At 34.1% G+C, this 17,343-nt stretch overlaps 4 protein-coding genes across 4 annotated transcripts; 1 reads left to right on the top strand and 3 right to left on the bottom strand.

The window, feature by feature from the left end:
- Positions 1-3,109: 3,109 nt before the first annotated feature.
- On the top strand, positions 3,110-4,399 carry LOC17898923 (zinc finger protein WIP6). The gene is made up of 2 exons (XM_006304656.1): positions 3,110-3,466; positions 3,839-4,399. Exons 1-2 carry the CDS (start codon positions 3,110-3,112, stop codon positions 4,397-4,399), a joined length of 918 nt encoding a protein of 305 aa, XP_006304718.1.
- A 1,536-nt stretch (positions 4,400-5,935) lies between these two features.
- Positions 5,936-7,255, bottom strand: LOC17897897 (allene oxide cyclase 4, chloroplastic). The gene is made up of 2 exons (XM_006304078.2): positions 6,912-7,255; positions 5,936-6,654 (listed from the first exon to the last, which is right to left on the bottom strand). Exons 1-2 carry the CDS (start codon positions 7,117-7,119, stop codon positions 6,125-6,127), a joined length of 738 nt encoding a protein of 245 aa, XP_006304140.1. The 5' UTR covers positions 7,120-7,255; the 3' UTR covers positions 5,936-6,124.
- Positions 7,256-7,527: 272 nt separating this feature from the next.
- LOC17898045 (methionine aminopeptidase 1B, chloroplastic) lies at positions 7,528-10,269 on the bottom strand. Its single transcript, XM_006305066.2, has 11 exons — positions 10,086-10,269; positions 9,797-9,881; positions 9,457-9,694; positions 9,206-9,367; positions 9,075-9,116; positions 8,848-8,919; positions 8,669-8,748; positions 8,460-8,557; positions 8,187-8,234; positions 7,860-8,087; positions 7,528-7,768 (listed from the first exon to the last, which is right to left on the bottom strand). The coding sequence occupies exons 1-10, from the start codon at positions 10,222-10,224 to the stop codon at positions 7,942-7,944; spliced, it is 1,110 nt and encodes a 369-aa protein (XP_006305128.1). The 5' UTR covers positions 10,225-10,269; the 3' UTR covers positions 7,528-7,768; positions 7,860-7,941.
- A 1,610-nt stretch (positions 10,270-11,879) lies between these two features.
- Positions 11,880-13,154, bottom strand: LOC17899983 (AP2/ERF and B3 domain-containing transcription factor RAV1). The gene has a single exon (XM_006305181.2). The coding sequence runs from the start codon at positions 12,986-12,988 to the stop codon at positions 11,945-11,947; it is 1,044 nt and encodes a 347-aa protein (XP_006305243.1). The 5' UTR covers positions 12,989-13,154; the 3' UTR covers positions 11,880-11,944.
- Between the last annotated feature and the right edge of the window lie 4,189 nt (positions 13,155-17,343).

Here is a 17,343-nt window from a genome sequence, read left to right as displayed (position 1 = left end):
TGCATGTTCTAGTATTTATTTAAATAAACTATTTTGGTTGTCAGAAATTGATTATCACCAATAATATTCTTCACTTGTACATATTATATACATATTTGAATGTATCATTTTAAAATACAGTTAACAGTGTATATTATCTTAAAATTATTGCGTGACATTTCGAAAACGTGATTTGCATTGGTTCGAACCTAGTAACTTTCATGAATGGCTTTTTTACTGTTTAGAAGACTAAAATAATCAAAACAGATCAGGAAGATTTTGTGAATGATGTAGCTGTGTGTGACCTTTAATGATATAATTTTCAGTGATTATTGAGTCAAATTGTCGTTGATTAGATTGGAAATTTGAATGAGTTGGCACACTGTATATGTTATCCACCCTCTAATTGCCTTTCAATTGTCCCTAATTTGGCTTCTTACTGTCGAATTTTGTCTCTTCAGACACTGAGAGGTCATATTCACCGTTATATCAAAAGGCTCACATCAAACCACGTTCGACCAGATCGATAAAAGCACACTGTCTTTAACACCATTACCGGATTGCTTATCATTTTCAAGCCCTCTAGGCCCATAGTTTTGTTTCTTCTTGTCAACTTAGACCTGCCAGCTTAGTTTTGGCCTTTTCACAATATTTAGACTTTTTGCGACTGAAGTACAACACACTAACTTCTTAAAAGTTTCGAATGTGACAAAGAAAAAAAAAATCAAATAAATTGTCGGGACGTGAATGATTTCCAACAAGTAACCAAGTTTACAATTTTATTTTCTCACTTATCAGGAAAAATTACACTATTATATAGATAGTCATCTTAGACAAAAAAAAAAATAAGAAGTGAAAAGATTAAGAAAGTGTTGGGATTAGAGAAGAGGATTTGTGAGTGAGTCAACTTACAAGACAAATGAAAAGGAGGCTTTTACAAATTACATTCATGTGTTCGATTCCAAAAGTTGCATTTAAATACAAAAGAAAAATAGAAAAACAAAATAAATATTATTATAAAAAAAAAACATAACGTGACAGAGCAGAGAGAGAGACATAGGAGATGAGGGAGCTACAGTTTTGTTTCAGTCGTACTATTTTGTGCTCTTCTTCTTCGGACCCTTTAAAGCTTCAGAATCTAACTGCTTCAATCATCCAAAACAATGAAAAAACTTTGATCGGACCAAGATTTCATATAATATATGTTTGTGTGTTTCTTTGCTAACTTATTTTTCTTTCTCTACGACATTGTTTTAAGGTTTCTTTCGATATTTCTAATCAAAATAAAAAGTACCTCGGTTCAAAGCCTCGTGTGGACTATTACAAAGCAATACTTGAGGCTCGAAGATTCTGTTTGAACAGTCGTCACCTACAGTTAAGGATCATAGTATAATCTAGTCCTATATATATATTATATTCATTCATGTGGCATAAGTTTAAGAACCGCTTTAAAAGGGTGCGAATCCAACTATCTCAGTCTAGACTTATAGTAGCATAATTTCATAATTAACAAAAAAACACCACGCATTTGAGGATCGCAAGATCACATAAAGAACTGTCTAATTAAATGGATAAGTCTAAAATCCAAAAACTAGTTGCATTTGACCTAACTATCCTTTTTTTTTTATATAACTTTATATAGGAGATACCGTTAAAAAATTAGGTTTGTGAGATTCAACTTATTTTTATGTCAAGCGTATAATTTCTATGTAGGTTTTTGACAGTGTACTGAAGAGTGAAGATTAAAAAAAAAAACTGAAAATTAGAAAAGAGAAACCTATACGTTTTCTGAAATCCAAAATCTGAACGAACTTGACCTAAAATTATTCAAATTATTAATGATATAGGAAAGCCGGTCAAATAATTTCAGAAACGTATCTTTGATTGCAGCATACGATTTCTATATTTTAGTTTTATGAGCAAAACCTAAAAACCATATGCCTTTAGCATTAATTGAAGAATTGAAGCAAAGCAAAATGTGCACTTTCGTCCAACTTTTACATTCCAGTTCCATTAACAAGCAAATAAGCAAACTTCCACCACTCTCCTTAGATTTTAAACTAAAGTAAAAAAAGACTGAGAATAGATTATATGGGTAACTTTTGGCAGCAAAAGATTTGTATAGAAAATAAAATAAAATGGGAGCTTTAATAATATCATCATCACTCTGAGACTATCACTATCTCAGTAAGTTGTGCAGAACTCAGATGATGAAAGTGGAGAGAGAGAGAAGCTTTCGCATCTACAGTTAACGCCACGTTTCTCCATGTCTATTGCTTTTCTTTTGTATCAGAGTGTGTGTGTGTACTCTACTCTCGTCATCTTTTCTTATGGTTTATGAGGAGAGAGTAAATGATCACTCAGATATAATACAAGTTTCAATATTATAAAATATACAAGAAAAAATTTGAAAGAGAGTAGTCGTGAAACAAAGAATGGTTTTGAGATCCTAGAAAGGAGAGCGAGTTCCAAGTGAATAGTACATTCTTTGCTAATAATGACAGACGCCCACGTCAATCTTTTTTTATTTTTTTTTACATAGATTTTCTTCATAAGTTAAAGACCGATGTAGCCAATTATTTTAATATGAAAACGTTTTATGTCAAAAATGAATTTATCTAGTGCGTATATGATGATAAATCAATCAAACTGTTTTATTATAATATTTATAAGTACATGCATAAACTTTCATATGCTAATTATAGAAACTATTAATGGAAAGGTTTGTAAATAGAGTTTCCTTATGTTTGTAAATAAGGTTCCTTATAAATCATCTCATATTGATATACTCCAGTGGATTCTTTGTATGTTACGAAAATGATTAAATACCATTCATATATATTCAAAGGTAAAAACAAATTGTAGAAATATAAAACACTGTAGAAATATAAAACACTGTAGAAATATAAGTTATATATATATAACTATGAATAGATATATAGATATTTGGAACCAAACATGGGTTTGTCACTTGTAACACGTAAATTGACGAGGAAGAAATAAAAAAGCAAAAGCAAGTACAAAATAAAAAGAATCATTTATTAGTTACCAGTTCGTCCAGCCTCCATTGTCTTTCTCCACCATTTCCTCAAAACCCCATCCCTCTAGCATCTCTCTCTCTATCTCCTTAATGTATAACAATAACCAATATTGCATCTCCGGTGACGAAGACTCCGTCGTCCTCAGCCTTGGACCTCCTGGCCACCAATATAGTACTAGCCATAACAAAGCGGCTAGCACTAAACCTTCTTCTAACCATGAGTTTAATCTACCATCAACAAACCCTAGTGGCGTCACCGTTGCTCTTCATATCGGTCCTCCAAATTCAGACAAAGAAACCCTAGCCGGTGGGAACAATCAGGAGGCCGGTTTAACGGCGAGGCAGGGACAGTATTGGATCCCTTCGCTTTCTCAGATCCTCGTCGGTCCCACTCAGTTCTCTTGTTCTGTCTGTAACAAAACTTTCAACCGCTTCAACAACATGCAGGTTTGAAATGATTTACTTATTATCATCCACAGGAAGTTTTCTTGATTTAACTTTCCCTTCACTTCCACGTTAATTATTATGATATTGTCTACATAGTACATACTATGATAATTGTTGCTAGCTGATTTAGTGTCGTTAAAGAAAAGTTTTTTGTTGAATTAAATTGTCACGAATAAAAACTGTTGAATCAACTTTCAATTTCATGCGTATCAATCTAAAAAATTCTCGTATTATCTGCATAAATATTGTAAAATCATATATATGTAAGTTTTTCATGTTATCAAAAACGTTCATGATATGTAAATTTACGTGAAAGAGATGACCAAGTTTTATTCAAGTCACATCTTTTGTATAATGTTTTTTAATCTGTAGATGCATATGTGGGGTCATGGTTCGCAATACCGAAAGGGTCCAGAGTCACTGCGAGGGACGAAATCGTCATCTTCGATACTAAGGCTGCCATGTTACTGTTGTGCAGAAGGTTGTAAGAACAACATAGACCATCCAAGATCAAAGCCTCTCAAAGACTTTAGAACGCTTCAGACGCATTACAAGCGGAAGCACGGAGCAAAGCCTTTTCGTTGCCGCAAGAAATGTGAGAAAACGTTTGCTGTGAGAGGCGACTGGAGAACGCATGAGAAGAATTGTGGGAAGTTGTGGTTTTGCGTTTGTGGGTCAGATTTTAAGCATAAGAGGTCACTTAAGGATCACGTTAGGGCTTTCGGTGATGGTCATGCGGCTCACACTATAGGCGACCGTGTTGTATCTATTGGAGACGCTGAGGAAGATGATGAGGAGGAGGAAGAAGAGGAAGAAGATGATGATGAAGAAGAAGAAGAAGCTCATGAAGAAAATGTTCGTGGAGAGAAGAACTATGGGATTAGTTATGAACACTTTCGTCGTTATGGTCAGATTTCTGGTGACAATTACTAACTCAATGGCCCATTTTAATAACTATATGGGTGTTATTAGGGTTTATCAACGTGAGGTGTGTATATTCACGTTAACTAGTGAATTTTAAAAGTACTCTTTTTATTATAACATTCCAAAAATATATGTAGTGGTGGCTTTGGATTATACAAGTGCTTATAACCTTGTCTCCAATAAACAATTTATACATTTTTAGTAAATATTCTCACCGCAAAACATAAAACTAAATTAAACAATTGGTTGGATAATTTAATGCATATTTTCATTTGTAAACGGGAGATCTAAGATCAAGGTCCGACAATATGCTTTTAGTGAACTGAAGATATCAATGATTTAGCCTTGAAATTAGCATATCGTTGATGGAGACCAATTAACACACTCGCACATATTTTAGTCTCAAGCATGGTTGGGATTCACACAATATGATGACATATATAATCGATTTTACTTCAATTTTAGGATATATAAGAGCGCATCTGTGGTGATAAATAATGGAGGTAAAGTATAATGGTAATTAAATCGTCGAAAGTGGCAGTTCGATTTATCCAAAGACAGAAACTGTCTGTTGTCACTTTATGTAGTGATGTCTAACGTTACACACATTTGTCTATCTTACACTCGGAGAGAGAAATTTCACGACTCTTAGGTTACTTCAGTTTCTCTGCCACTGTCTCTCTCTATCTTCTCTTCTCTTAACTAGTCTTTTTCTTTTATTTTCATAGAATTTAATCTATAAGAAAATATGGCACTAATTATTTATACAGAGCTGAGTATTGAAATATTTTTATTCGCATTAAAGGTACAAAATGTCATGTTGCATATCAGTATGACAAAAGCAAAATCTTATAACATCGCTTATTATAAAGTGGAAGTAAGGAAGATAAATTTTGAATCTCTATGACCAACAAAATTTTACGTGAGCTAGGATAGCTAAATAGTGTAAATGTCAGACTACTTGTAATAATTCATACTAGCTATATCTCGATTTGAATATGAAAATAAACTATCGAGATAACATTTTCGTTTAACACTTTGAAAAATTTGGTCCTCGAAGGTGTACGGGAGCAATAAATGTCGTTTTGGAAATTGCAAACTGATACATATTGAAGGAGTGTTGGACTGATATTTCATTCAATATGACTTCATAATTCATATGCATTGAAGTACAAGTTTATGACCAAAGTCTTTGGATATATTCAAACAAGGAGTACATTATACAACTGTTAATTTTCCTTTTTATTTTGTTCTCAAAGGAACAAAAAATTATAAAGATCAAAGACTAACAATCTCGTCTAGCAATGTCCTTAACTGATACATATAGATCTTTTTCATTATACTAATAATACAAAATCGATTATCTTGTGGAAAAGGTTAACATCAGATGTATTACAATGTTTAAAACCAATTCTGATCGTGAAAAAATACATAATATAATGCATTCGGTGGAAAAAACATGATAAATATTCGTTTGTGAGTTTGAAGTTTGAACTCAAAAATAGGCTCACGACTTAATAAGCCAAACTTCCCAGCTATAGAAAGTCTACAAAACTCTTGGGTGGTGGAGTTCACGCACTTGAACGTTTAAAGCTTACAGAAGCAGCAACTCGAGTATAATACACATTAATATCCATTAAAAGCCCAATACAAAGGCCCATTATTAAAAATTTAACACAGTGAAACAGCCCATAAAAGGTCCATGACTAAGACGCACACAGTGATAAGTTGATTTCAATTAGTAAAGTTAGCGATCGTGGCACCGGGCTGAGTCGCCTGAGCTTCAGCCGCCGGCTTCACATCCTTCGACGGCTCAACATGTTTTCCGGTAAGCTCAACCGGCAAATCAGCAACAACACCTTTTAAGTAAAAAGTGTAAAACAGCTTCGTCGGATACACAAGCTGACGAAGTTTGACCTGTCCATAAGCTCCTTCGAAGACGCCGGAGCCACCAGTGATGGCTAGAAACGTGTCCTCGTAAGTGAGATAAGGTCCTTGTACTGAAATGTGACCGTAATCTCCGAAGTAGAAGCTGTAAGAAGCTTCAAAGCGATCACCTTTCTTCTCTGGAACGTGCTGGATCAAAACGCAGAGACCTGCGGTGATTCCTATGCGTTTCGTGAGATCTCCTGTGTAGAGTTTGTTTGTGAAGGGGACAAGATCGCCGAGACAAAGCTGATCTGGTTTTTTCCCGAGTTTTAGAACCGTTGGGCTGTTTCTATCTCCTTCGTTGAACTCATACACGTTCAGTTCTTGAATTTTAGCTGACAAGAGATAGTAAAATCTGTTTTTGTGACATTGGTTCTTGATTTTGAGAATAAAGGTCAACTCTTTTTTTATCCCAAGAACATTTCATAGGTGATTCTGATTTCTGAATCATAAAGGTCAAAATTTTAAGTACCCGTTTCCTTAAGAGTTTATCCTAGATTCCTCAGTTCATGAAATGGGTACTTAAATGTGAGGCAATTGAATTTGATACTACATGAAATGAGTACTTGATTGGATCATAACGTTTACTTACTTGGTCTGGAGTTCTCACTACTGCTGCTGCTGCAAAAGGTTCTGAAGAAACCTCTAGGGGAGGAACCTGGACCGTTAGATGAGATCCTTAGGTTATGGAATGATCTGGAGAGACCTAGGAGAGAGCTCTCGTGAGATTGATGATTGCGAGAGAAGTTCCTTAGAGTTAACATAGAGATCGATGCAGCAGCAGATGAAGCCATGATCATAGACTTGCCTGTGTTGGTGATTGTAATTAAACTCTTGTACAAAGAGAAACTGATTTTTGCGTTACTGATTGAAGTGATGAGCTTCTTTATTTAATAATGGATGCTTTTTGTACTATGGCATTTGATGAATGATGAGGACGCATGTGCCTAAATATGGGAAAGTGGGTCTCAGCTTTGTAATAAATTTTACCTTTTCAACTCTCAACAACAAGTAAGAGATATCTATAATTATAGTGAAATAAAAAAGGACTTGACTGAACATGTGGGGAATTTCAGATATCAAAACTAATCTTGAGATCTGAATTAAGGGGGAATGCATCATAAGATTGAGTTTGTGCTGTCGTCTGCTCTATAATTTAATCTTAAGGTTTTGAAAGGGAATGCACCATGTGGAAAACGCGATTACAATTTAAATGAATATATTTTCCCCCTTTTTTATAATTTTCTAAAGGTCTTTTACTTCGTTGATGCCAATGAGCTTTTCTTTCTTTCAGAAACATATGTTATATAATATGCTCTAACAGTTTTTTTTCTAAAGCATTTTCAAGTATTTCTAACCACAAAAGTGTATGCTGAGAGCAAATAGCTGTTCAATTGAAACACCAGCCTTTGTCTGGTTCATACTTCTTCTACTACTATCTCTCTTGAGCTGTGATCAAGAAAAGGATTAAGTGCATCAGTTCAGTCAATTGGTACTGTAACACACAAAAAACCGGGAAATTCTCAGAAGGAAAAGTCACCTTTTGGAAGCTTTAACTGTGGATCTTACAGGAGCGGCAATGGAAATCAAGGTGAAATGGAAAATGATCAATATGAATAGTTTCAGCATTTGGTAAGAATCTCTGAACCAGTTCTAGTAATCAGAATGGTGTGCTCAAACTGAGCAGCGACGCCACCATCTGCTGTCAGAGTAGTCCAGTTGTCTGGCCATGTTACACATTTCGTGGTTCCTATCGTGAGAATCGGTTCTGCAGCAGGTTGTATTCATCGGTTTTTTTTGTTATATAGTATTCAACTAATCACAAGCAAAAAAATGCCATGAAATGGAAGGGATAAAAATGGCTAACCAATTGTGAAAGTTTGTCCCTCAACCATAAGTCCAGGCTCATCATTTCCTGCAAATTGGATAGAAAATGAGTCACCAAAGATTAATTCTTGACTAAAGACGTGGCATTTACAGATACAATCATGATGCCAGAGCTGTTCATGTGCTTATGCTGCCAACTATTGTTTTTGATTGATGCTTCCAGGTTACATTACAGATTATAGAAAGAAAAAAACCTGAAACATTTTTGTTTTCCTAACATAAGAGCGATTTTGCTAAGAAAGAGATTACTTACGGTAATGATATATAAGGGGTTCGGAGTGGAATACTGGTCCAACACCATGCCCAACAAACCGCTCCACAACGTTGTAGCCATACTTTTCCGCATGCTCACTGTTGGAAATTGAAACCAGTGAGAATGTTTTGCCTAGCAGCATTGTTAAGGTCCTCAAATGATACATTTATGCACGTTTATACTAAATCAAGAATAGTTTTGGTTGCTACCTGATTCTTTTCCCGATTTTCTTAAAGCTTGCTCCTTCTTTACAAACGGCTATACCTTTCTCCAAGCATTCTTCCGTGACCTTACAGAACAAAAAACCAACACCAAACAGCATATTAAAACATTATCCGTTTATTGTGATTTTGAAAAGAGAAAATACAGTGGAGAAGAAGAATACTACCTTCACAAGTCGTTTGAAACTTTCGTCGACTTCTCCACAGAAGAAAGTTTTCGATGTATCGCCATGGTAACCCTGTTGAAGTTGCGAACCCCAAAAAGTGTTATATAATTCAATGTATACAAGATGTTTCAAGTTGTATGTAGAAATCAAACAAAGTGAAAGACAGAAAGTAATAGTGCCTAGTGCCTACAAATTATATGAAAAAAAAAGAATCCCAAATGACTTACATCCAAGTAAACCGTGACATCGATGTTTATTATATCCCCGCTCTGCAGTAAGAGGTAATAGTTAGTGATAAAACATATTTATTCCTTTAAAATCTACTCGGCTTAAAGCAGTAAAAATCACACTTGCGGACCTGTAGCTGGCGAGAATCCGGTATTCCGTGACACATACACTCATTAACTGATGTACACACACTTTTAGGAAATCCACCATATCCAAGAGGTGAAGGATAAGCACCAGCTTCAATAATCATATCATGCACAGCTTTGTCGATTTCATTAGTTGTAACAGATGGCTGCATAAACATATGAACAACAGCTCAGGCCACATATATGCATAATATAGAAGAAACAAGAGAGATCCACAAGGACCCTAAAATCTTACTTTAACCAAAGTTCCAGCATAGTTTAAAACCCGAGCAGCGAGCTCGCAAGCAGCTCTCATTTTGGCAATGCCTTCAGGACCAGGAATCTGGAATTCACTGGATATATCCGGTAACACACCAGACTCAACATATGGAGGCCTTGGAATGTGATCAGGTACAAGAAGACGAGGTGATACTCTTCCACGTCTTAGAGGTGGATTTCTCCTAACTTTTGTTTTGGTTTCAAGCTCTCTCATTCTAGAGAAATGTAAATCAAACAAAATGTATTGTTAGCTCTATGACCTAGAAATAAAAAGGACAAAGTCTTGAATTCAGTCAAGATTGCATTTTTCTTGATACCTTCTGATTCTAATGGCTTCCTCCAAACCAGAAACTTTCTTGGCAGAAACGTAGAACTTTCTCGGATAATATGAATTATTCTTACCTGCAGAGATATGTGAGAAGATAAGCTTCATACACCACAGTTCTTCAATTATACAACATTCAAAATTGGAACAACGGAGAAAGTTTCAATTTTTTATAATCATTCATTATCTTCCAATAAAACACGAAGCTACAATTCCCAGAAAGCTTTGAATCAAACGAACAGAGCAAAAGAAGAAACAGTGACTAAGTAAAAATGACAAACCGGAGAGTGATAGAGAAGAGGAAGTGACCGGAGCTCCGATAAAGCATCTCGACGGCGCTAAGTACTCTCCGTTAAAGGAAGAACAGAGTTGCAGTGAAGACGATGACGTGAAACTGGATAGAGAAACCGAAGACGCCATTTTCGCAACTTCACTGCTAAACCCAAAATATCAAAAATTTGCAGCGAATCGATAAATTAATGTTTCTTTGATTAATTAAAAAAAAATAAAAAAATGTTTCTTGATATTTTATCCGGTATTATTTACTGGATTAAGCCCATCAGGCCTGTAGATGATCGATTAAACATGGGCTACTTGAGGCCATATGAGGTTTATGAAGTTTCTGACAAAATCTAAAACATACATATAGCTTCTTCTTTTTCCGTCACATACATATTGCTAAATAGATTTTTTTTGTGAAACAATTTATGCATATATCTACTTTTATGTTAATCTATTTTATTAGCATGCTTTTGTAATAAGCCGAAATTATATAATAGAGATAAAGTGATTAAATTGTAAAGTTTAGTAACTATAAATTTATAGTTACTAAAGTATATATGTTTAACTTTTTTGGTCTTTAATTAGATTTTGATCGTATTATAGAAATTTTATAGATTTAAACTTATGTTGGTTAGGGATTCTAGCTAGTATTGTCCTTTTCATTGCTATACGAATGCAACTTGAATTATGTGTGGATGTGTGTATTTTAGACAAAAACATATGTAGAATTGCGTGGGCAGATTTAAATGTATAAAAGGATTTTTATGCTATTATGGAATATAATGTTTTAGTCCACCGAATTGTATTGAAAAGAAAGAAAAAAAAAAGTGCATATGAACGGAACATTCATAAGATCAACGGTCAATATATTCCTTTGTGTACGTTCATTCTATTTCTTATAACTAATGTTATGCAGCAGGTGTACTATTACGATCATCATCATCATATGATCAAACTTTAACTCATAACGTATAGAGGCCACATTTCTAAAAAAAGGTTGAAATATTAATCGTTTGAACCATTCATTTTCGTCCGAAATTAAATATATAGCGCTATTATTTACTAAGTTTGTAAAAGAAAAACACTTTTATAAACACTGCAGGTATCATTATTGAGAGAGTACGATTTAACAGTAACATAGATCTTTACCAACAAAAGATTTCTGAAACGTCTGTGTAAGCAACTACGATATGTGTGCATTGATTTTAAAAATATCTTTTTCTTTGTTATTTGGATCGGAGCATGGTCTATATAGTCTATACTCTATACTCTATAGTCTATCTTTACATATATGATATACGTTTGCAGCAGACCCTGCAAATTGTTTTACTTTCAGAAGAAAATAATCATTTGTTGGAAAGATTACGTTCTAACAAAACATCTCTAATCTTGGCATATATGATATACCAATAGCTCAACACTTTCTTAATTACTATACTAGTCGACTCATTGTTTAGAACCCATTTGTTATTTTAGTGTTCGTAGTATTCTCCATTAACAAAAGAGCAAAGAGCATAACCAGTTAGCTAACGCATATACATATATATTATAAACCAACACTCGTTCCCATACACATAAAATGAAAGAAACAAGGTAAAGATTTGATTTGGTAAAAACATTCTCATCATCATCTCATGCTAATATAAAAAACTCTTGAGACATCTCTAATAAGTAACCCTTTTAATTTAAATCCTATAAATAAAATTTACAGTTCATCAATACAACAAAAACAACTCATGAACCTTTGGTAAACAAGAAGAAATCGATGCAACAAAAGGAAGAAAAAACGAAAGTGGAGAGCTAAGAGTTTTTTTATTAAAAAAAAAAAGAAAAGAAAAGAAAGAAAGAAGAAGAGTTGTTACGAGGCGTGAAAGATGCGTTGCTTCTTACTACACACCAACGATAACATCTCAGTATCGTTCACTGATCTCTTGTTCCCTACGACGTCGTTCCTCGAACTCGCCGGCGAAATGTTAACTCCGAACAACCTCAAAACCTGACCGGGCTCTAAATCCGAACCGGATCTCGACTTCCACCCAATGTACAACTGCTGATCCTGACCGTTAGATCTGCTGAAACTAACCACATCGCCAGCACGTAGGTTCTTCTCCTTAACGAACCGGCTCCAACCTTTGGTCAAGACATAACTCTGACTACTGTTCCAGTACGAGTAACGGAACCTCCACACTTTCCCGTTAACATCCTCGAAGTTCAGCAACACACCTTTCACGGAGACGCTGGTCGACGGTAACGGGAAATGTTTCTCGGCGTGGTGCTTCGGTATAACCAAACGGTTAAGCTTCCCGACGTCGCTAGGCGTAACGGCTTTTTCAAAGAGTGGCTCAGCCGATCTGAACTCCGTCGTGGATGCACCATCATTGCTCAACCCGGAGGTTAACATCGTCCTGACGGTGTTCCCGCTACCGTTACGGCGCCGTTTGCTCTGCTCAAGCTCTTCGTTGTAAGTGTGTTTCCTCAACATATCGACGATCTCAGATTTCGAATGAGAATTCAAGAACTCGACCTCGTCGTCGTCCATCCTCACGTCTTTGAAATTGGTGACGGCGTCGCGGCCGCGGAAACGGTGGACGGCCACGTCGTAGGCACGAGCGGCTTCGTCTTCCTCGTTGAAAGTGCCGAGCCACACGCGCTGGTGCTTCTCGTAAATCTGAGCACCCCATCTCCCGTTTGGCTGCGGCACAACGCCCTTGTACTTGGAAGAAGGAAGCTTCCTAGACTCAGCTTCGATGCCGTTCTCGGAATCTAAGACGACGCTTGATCCGCTTCCCATCCGGTATAAGTTATTACCAACCGACGACGAGTTTTTCGCCGGAGATATCGCCGGAGTTTCACAGATAGAACCTGTACTTGTAGTACTCTCGTCTACGCTGCTCACTTCCATCTAATCTGAGTTTTTTCTTCTGTTTTATGTTTTGAGAAACAATGGAGAAAACAGAAATGTGTTGTGTTGTGTTGTGTTGTATATGTTGTATACGTGTGTGTGTGTATATATATATATAGAAAGAAGGAGAGAATACTACTGGGGAGGGAAATAAGAAACGGCAAGTGTCACTTCTGATTACTATTATTTTATTTTTCACTTTTTAAATTTGGGTAAGAACAAAATGAGAAAATATAAGAGTGTGTGTGTATTTTGGTAGAAGGCGTGTATGAGGGGGAGTAATTATAGTATATGGGTAAGGTGTATGGGAAGTAATATGGGTTTGTGTGATGTGTTTATGGGTCAACTCAACAACCCAAAAAGAAATAAAACCTAAAGGAAGCTTCGTCGTAGAAACATATAGAAAGATACCGCATTTAATTTTAGGTTACTATATAAGGTCAATTTCATGAACCTGTTTACTTGTGTACATGAAAGCAATAATAATAATATTTTTGGAATGTTATACGTTCGGTTTTTTTTTTTTTTTTTTAAATGTAAAAAAGAAACAAAAATGGAAATGAATATGTTGTGGGCAGTGTGCATGGGGAAGTAGGACCAACGTGTGGGTCAGGATTGGGGGATAAAGGGTCCACGTGAGAGATATTGAGATATCATTTTTAGTGAAGTTCATCCCCCCTGAGTTTTGATGCTTCTTCTTTCCATTATTATTGTATTATTATTTACTCTTAACCATAATAACTATATCCCAAAACTAAATTAATATCTTAGATTTTGATTACCATGTTTACATTATTATAATGATGCTAAATCTGGATGTGGTGTCTCTTTTACTTTTTTTCCCTCTTCCAAATCTGATTGTTATTCTTCAATCTTCAGTGATATGATTCATAAATAGTTTTTTCCTTTTTTGAAGTCATGGTATAAGCATAGTAGGTTAACACAATATTAAATTTTATTACCACGTTTAGATTACAATGATGCTAAGTGTTTGTTAGGCTTAGGATATGTAAACTTATATGATAACCATGTTAAAGATTTAGTCGTTATATAGTTAGGCTTAGGATATTTATGCTTTTTTATATATATTCTGTATGTCTTGGGATTTCTATTTTTTCTTCTCATTTTCCAAACGTTATATTATTCTTCTTTTATATCTTTCTTCAATATTATCCTACGAACCTACGTTTCTTTTTATAGGAAAAAAAAACATGTACAATATTTGCTATGGAGATTATTGTCCGTCCGTATTATATATATGCTCGATAGATTCCAAATTCATAAAACTATCGGCCTTCTTCTCTCTAGTTTGTTTCTTTTGTATAATACATCATATCCCATTTCTATTACGTTTTTTTTTTCAATTTGTATAAGTGAATGTAATGTATTTTAGTTGCATATATTTCGTATATATAGATATAATCAATATTTTTAGCCAGCAACCGACAACATCACAAATATTTCGTACTGGTAAAACATGAATCCTATTGAATTCGCTGCTTTCATCGTGTTTTTTACTTTTATTGACATACAAATAATTACATAAGCAGTTGATATATAAATATGTATATGCATTATATAGAGTAAGGTTTGCAAAATAAATAACACAAGTGATGATGTGGATAGGTTTACGATCTTATCCGATATATTTGTTGCTTTGCCAAAGTATTCTTCTTCTTCTATACCATTAGTTAGGTTTCATATTATTATTATTATGCAAAGAAGCACCCAATCAGACCACTGCGAAAATATCGTAAGATCCGAAAGTTTTATTGGCTCTCCCTTGCTCCAATAGAAATTTTGTTGACGATTTCCTTTCATTAATTGATTTTTGCCGGTTTCTATTTGAATTCTTGTAGGTTTAATATTTATATATTTATTTATTATTTAGTAGTATCAAATTGATCCACTAGGATGGGAAGTGGGGCAAATGACAAATCACTAGGAGGCATGGTCGTACGTGTCTTGTGTGGATGATTCATAATATGGGCATTTCTTGACAGCACCACTCTTTATTACCTTTTTTTTTTCTTCTCTTCTTCTTATTAAAAGAGATACATATATGGCTCAAAATATTTATATTGGTGGGCTATATCGTCTAGGCACACTAATTATTAATTAGTATTAAAATGCTTAATCATAATCTAACCAAATGTTTTTGAAAATTCAACCCGATTTTTTATGTGTACGACAGCTTCTATATATGACAAGGAGATGGTTGTTGAATCTTCCATAGAGAAATTTTGAGTATGGTGTCACGTGGCATTTTGTAGCTCAATTAGCTTTCTTATATCATGGAATTTGTCTCCGTAGGAGAGATTGGACTCAACTATGTTTCATGTTATGATTCTAGCTAAGTACTTTGAGTTCCAAATTTATTGTACATAAAAAATATGGTTTTAGTTCTTTCGAAAGTGATACATAATATATATAGTTAGTTTGTTCCTTCTCTATAATTGTTCTGTAGATATTACAAAGATAGTAAAGTTGTTTTCATATACGAAAAAATAATGACAGAACTTAGAATTATAAAAATAAAAGGCTAGAAAAACCATGGAAATTTAATGTGTGACTGGTAGAGAAACAAAATAGATAACAGTGCAAAAAAAAAAAAGAAAAAAAAAAGAGGAAAAGTATCTGATTTATTATGATGCTAAAAATAAAATAAAATAAAATGGAAACAACAAACATAGGTATAAATAGATATTATTAGTACGGACGAGTTGTTATTGGTCACCCTGGTGGACCCGATATTTCCTCAACTTGGTCCTTTAGCTTTTATTTTAGCTTTGCCAATTTCGTTTTTTTTTTTCAATTATATTTTTTTTTTTGTCGGTAAAATAAGTTTTCCATATGAGTCCCCTGTTTTGTCAACGTAAACACACGATATATCGATTAATAGAAAAAAAAAAAAAAGATTTTGAGAAATCTGTTTTGTTTTTTTTCACCTAAGAAACCTCGACTTGTCTTATTATTAAATTATAATGCGTTGGGATATTGTTAGCTTTCGTAGCTTTCACATTGAATGGAAAAAAACATACGTATTAGAGAATTCTTTTTAAGTATAATTTGCATTAGAAAAGACATGTAATTTTTAAAATTCACTACAAAATAAAATGATAACGCTACATAGTATACTACTACCAGCTGAAATAGTAACTTTCCTAATTACTAGTATCATAAAATACTATATATATCTCCATGTTGCTCTCATGCAATTTCAAACCTAATTATTTATATTCGGATTCCTACCTGTATCCAACTCAACGATTCCATTTCTTGTGCTGTCTTAAATTATTTTATTTTATCTTCCCTTGGGTTGGAGTATTCAATATATTCATCTGACTCAAAAACAGAAGACAAGAGTCCCTGGTTTATAGTCTTTCTTGGAGAGCCTCGACAAAAACGTGTTTTTGTAACTAGTTTAATGTTTTCGAGTTTTCTTACGTACTGAGTATTCTCTTAAACATGACTATATATCTGCATCTTTTCAACAATCCCATGAATTATATACTAATGAATTTATATCACTCTTTACGTTGGAAATGTTCTCAGTAACCTTGTACCATCGCTTTTTCTAAATCAAGTTATTTTTGAGCCAAAAAGAATATATTGTTACACAAATAAAATTATTTGGCGGAGAATATATATATGTTTATTGATGATTATTTTTCCTTTCCATATATGTGAGTGAGACCATGGAGCAACGTAGTCGTCCCTAATATTGAACGACTATATGATTTACAAAAATGAAGAAAAAACGAGAAAAAATATATGTTCATGGATGTGAGTTCATCTTTGACTTTCCGTATTTGGTAATCTGTTGATGGTTTATGTTTAGATTACGTTGTTGGTTTAGTAGTTACTAGTTGATCACGCAATTATTATTATTATTCACACAACCATATCTAAAAAATAAGAGAAATAATGACATTTGTATTCTACTTCCATTTCATTATAAAAATTAAATTCACTTTAAAGAAGAAAGGAAAAAAGAAACTACTATGTAATGTTTTCTTTTTGCGTCGCTAGGTTCCTATAAATCAGGCTTATATGTATAGAATACATATGTTATGAATTATAGATTGTCGTTTACAAGAAAGTTAAAACACATCATCAAATGATCGAGACAATGTAGTTGATAAGTTTTTAAAATAAAATATTTCTTCGTCTCGTCATGAATTGCAGTAGCGAGTGAGTGACAAATAATAGAGAAACGTGAAAATTCGATTCCTACCATCTAATCTTTTTATTATTCCACTAACCGAACTTTGGATGATGTCAAGTGGTTATCGGTTTAACAAAATTATATGGCTCTTTATTAAGATTTCCACATCATAATCTTACGAGAGCAG

This window comes from Capsella rubella, unplaced genomic scaffold, assembly GCF_000375325.1.
Source record: "Capsella rubella cultivar Monte Gargano unplaced genomic scaffold, Caprub1_0 scaffold_1, whole genome shotgun sequence".
In the NCBI taxonomy this organism is placed as follows: Eukaryota; Viridiplantae; Streptophyta; class Magnoliopsida; order Brassicales; family Brassicaceae; genus Capsella; species Capsella rubella.
The sequence above is the reverse complement of the archived record's forward strand: the minus strand, read 5'-3'. Positions and strand labels throughout refer to the sequence as shown.

Excerpts from the sequence above, each read along its gene's own strand:
- LOC17898923 (XM_006304656.1), top strand. The coding sequence starts at position 3,110 with ATGTATAACAATAACCAATATTGCATCTCCGGTGACGAAGACTCCGTC. Across the intron at positions 3,467-3,838 it reads ACCGCTTCAACAACATGCAG|ATGCATATGTGGGGTCATGG; the intron begins GTTTGAAATGAT and ends TTTAATCTGTAG.
- LOC17897897 (XM_006304078.2), bottom strand. The coding sequence starts at position 7,119 with ATGATCATGGCTTCATCTGCTGCTGCATCGATCTCTATGTTAACTCTA. Across the intron at positions 6,655-6,911 it reads TAGTGAGAACTCCAGACCAA|CTAAAATTCAAGAACTGAAC; the intron begins GTAAGTAAACGT and ends ATCTCTTGTCAG.
- LOC17898045 (XM_006305066.2), bottom strand. The coding sequence starts at position 10,224 with ATGGCGTCTTCGGTTTCTCTATCCAGTTTCACGTCATCGTCTTCACTG. Across the intron at positions 9,117-9,205 it reads CGGATTCTCGCCAGCTACAG|AGCGGGGATATAATAAACAT; the intron begins GTCCGCAAGTGT and ends CTCTTACTGCAG. Across the intron at positions 8,558-8,668 it reads AAAATCGGGAAAAGAATCAG|TGAGCATGCGGAAAAGTATG; the intron begins GTAGCAACCAAA and ends AATTTCCAACAG.
- LOC17899983 (XM_006305181.2), bottom strand. The coding sequence starts at position 12,988 with ATGGAAGTGAGCAGCGTAGACGAGAGTACTACAAGTACAGGTTCTATC.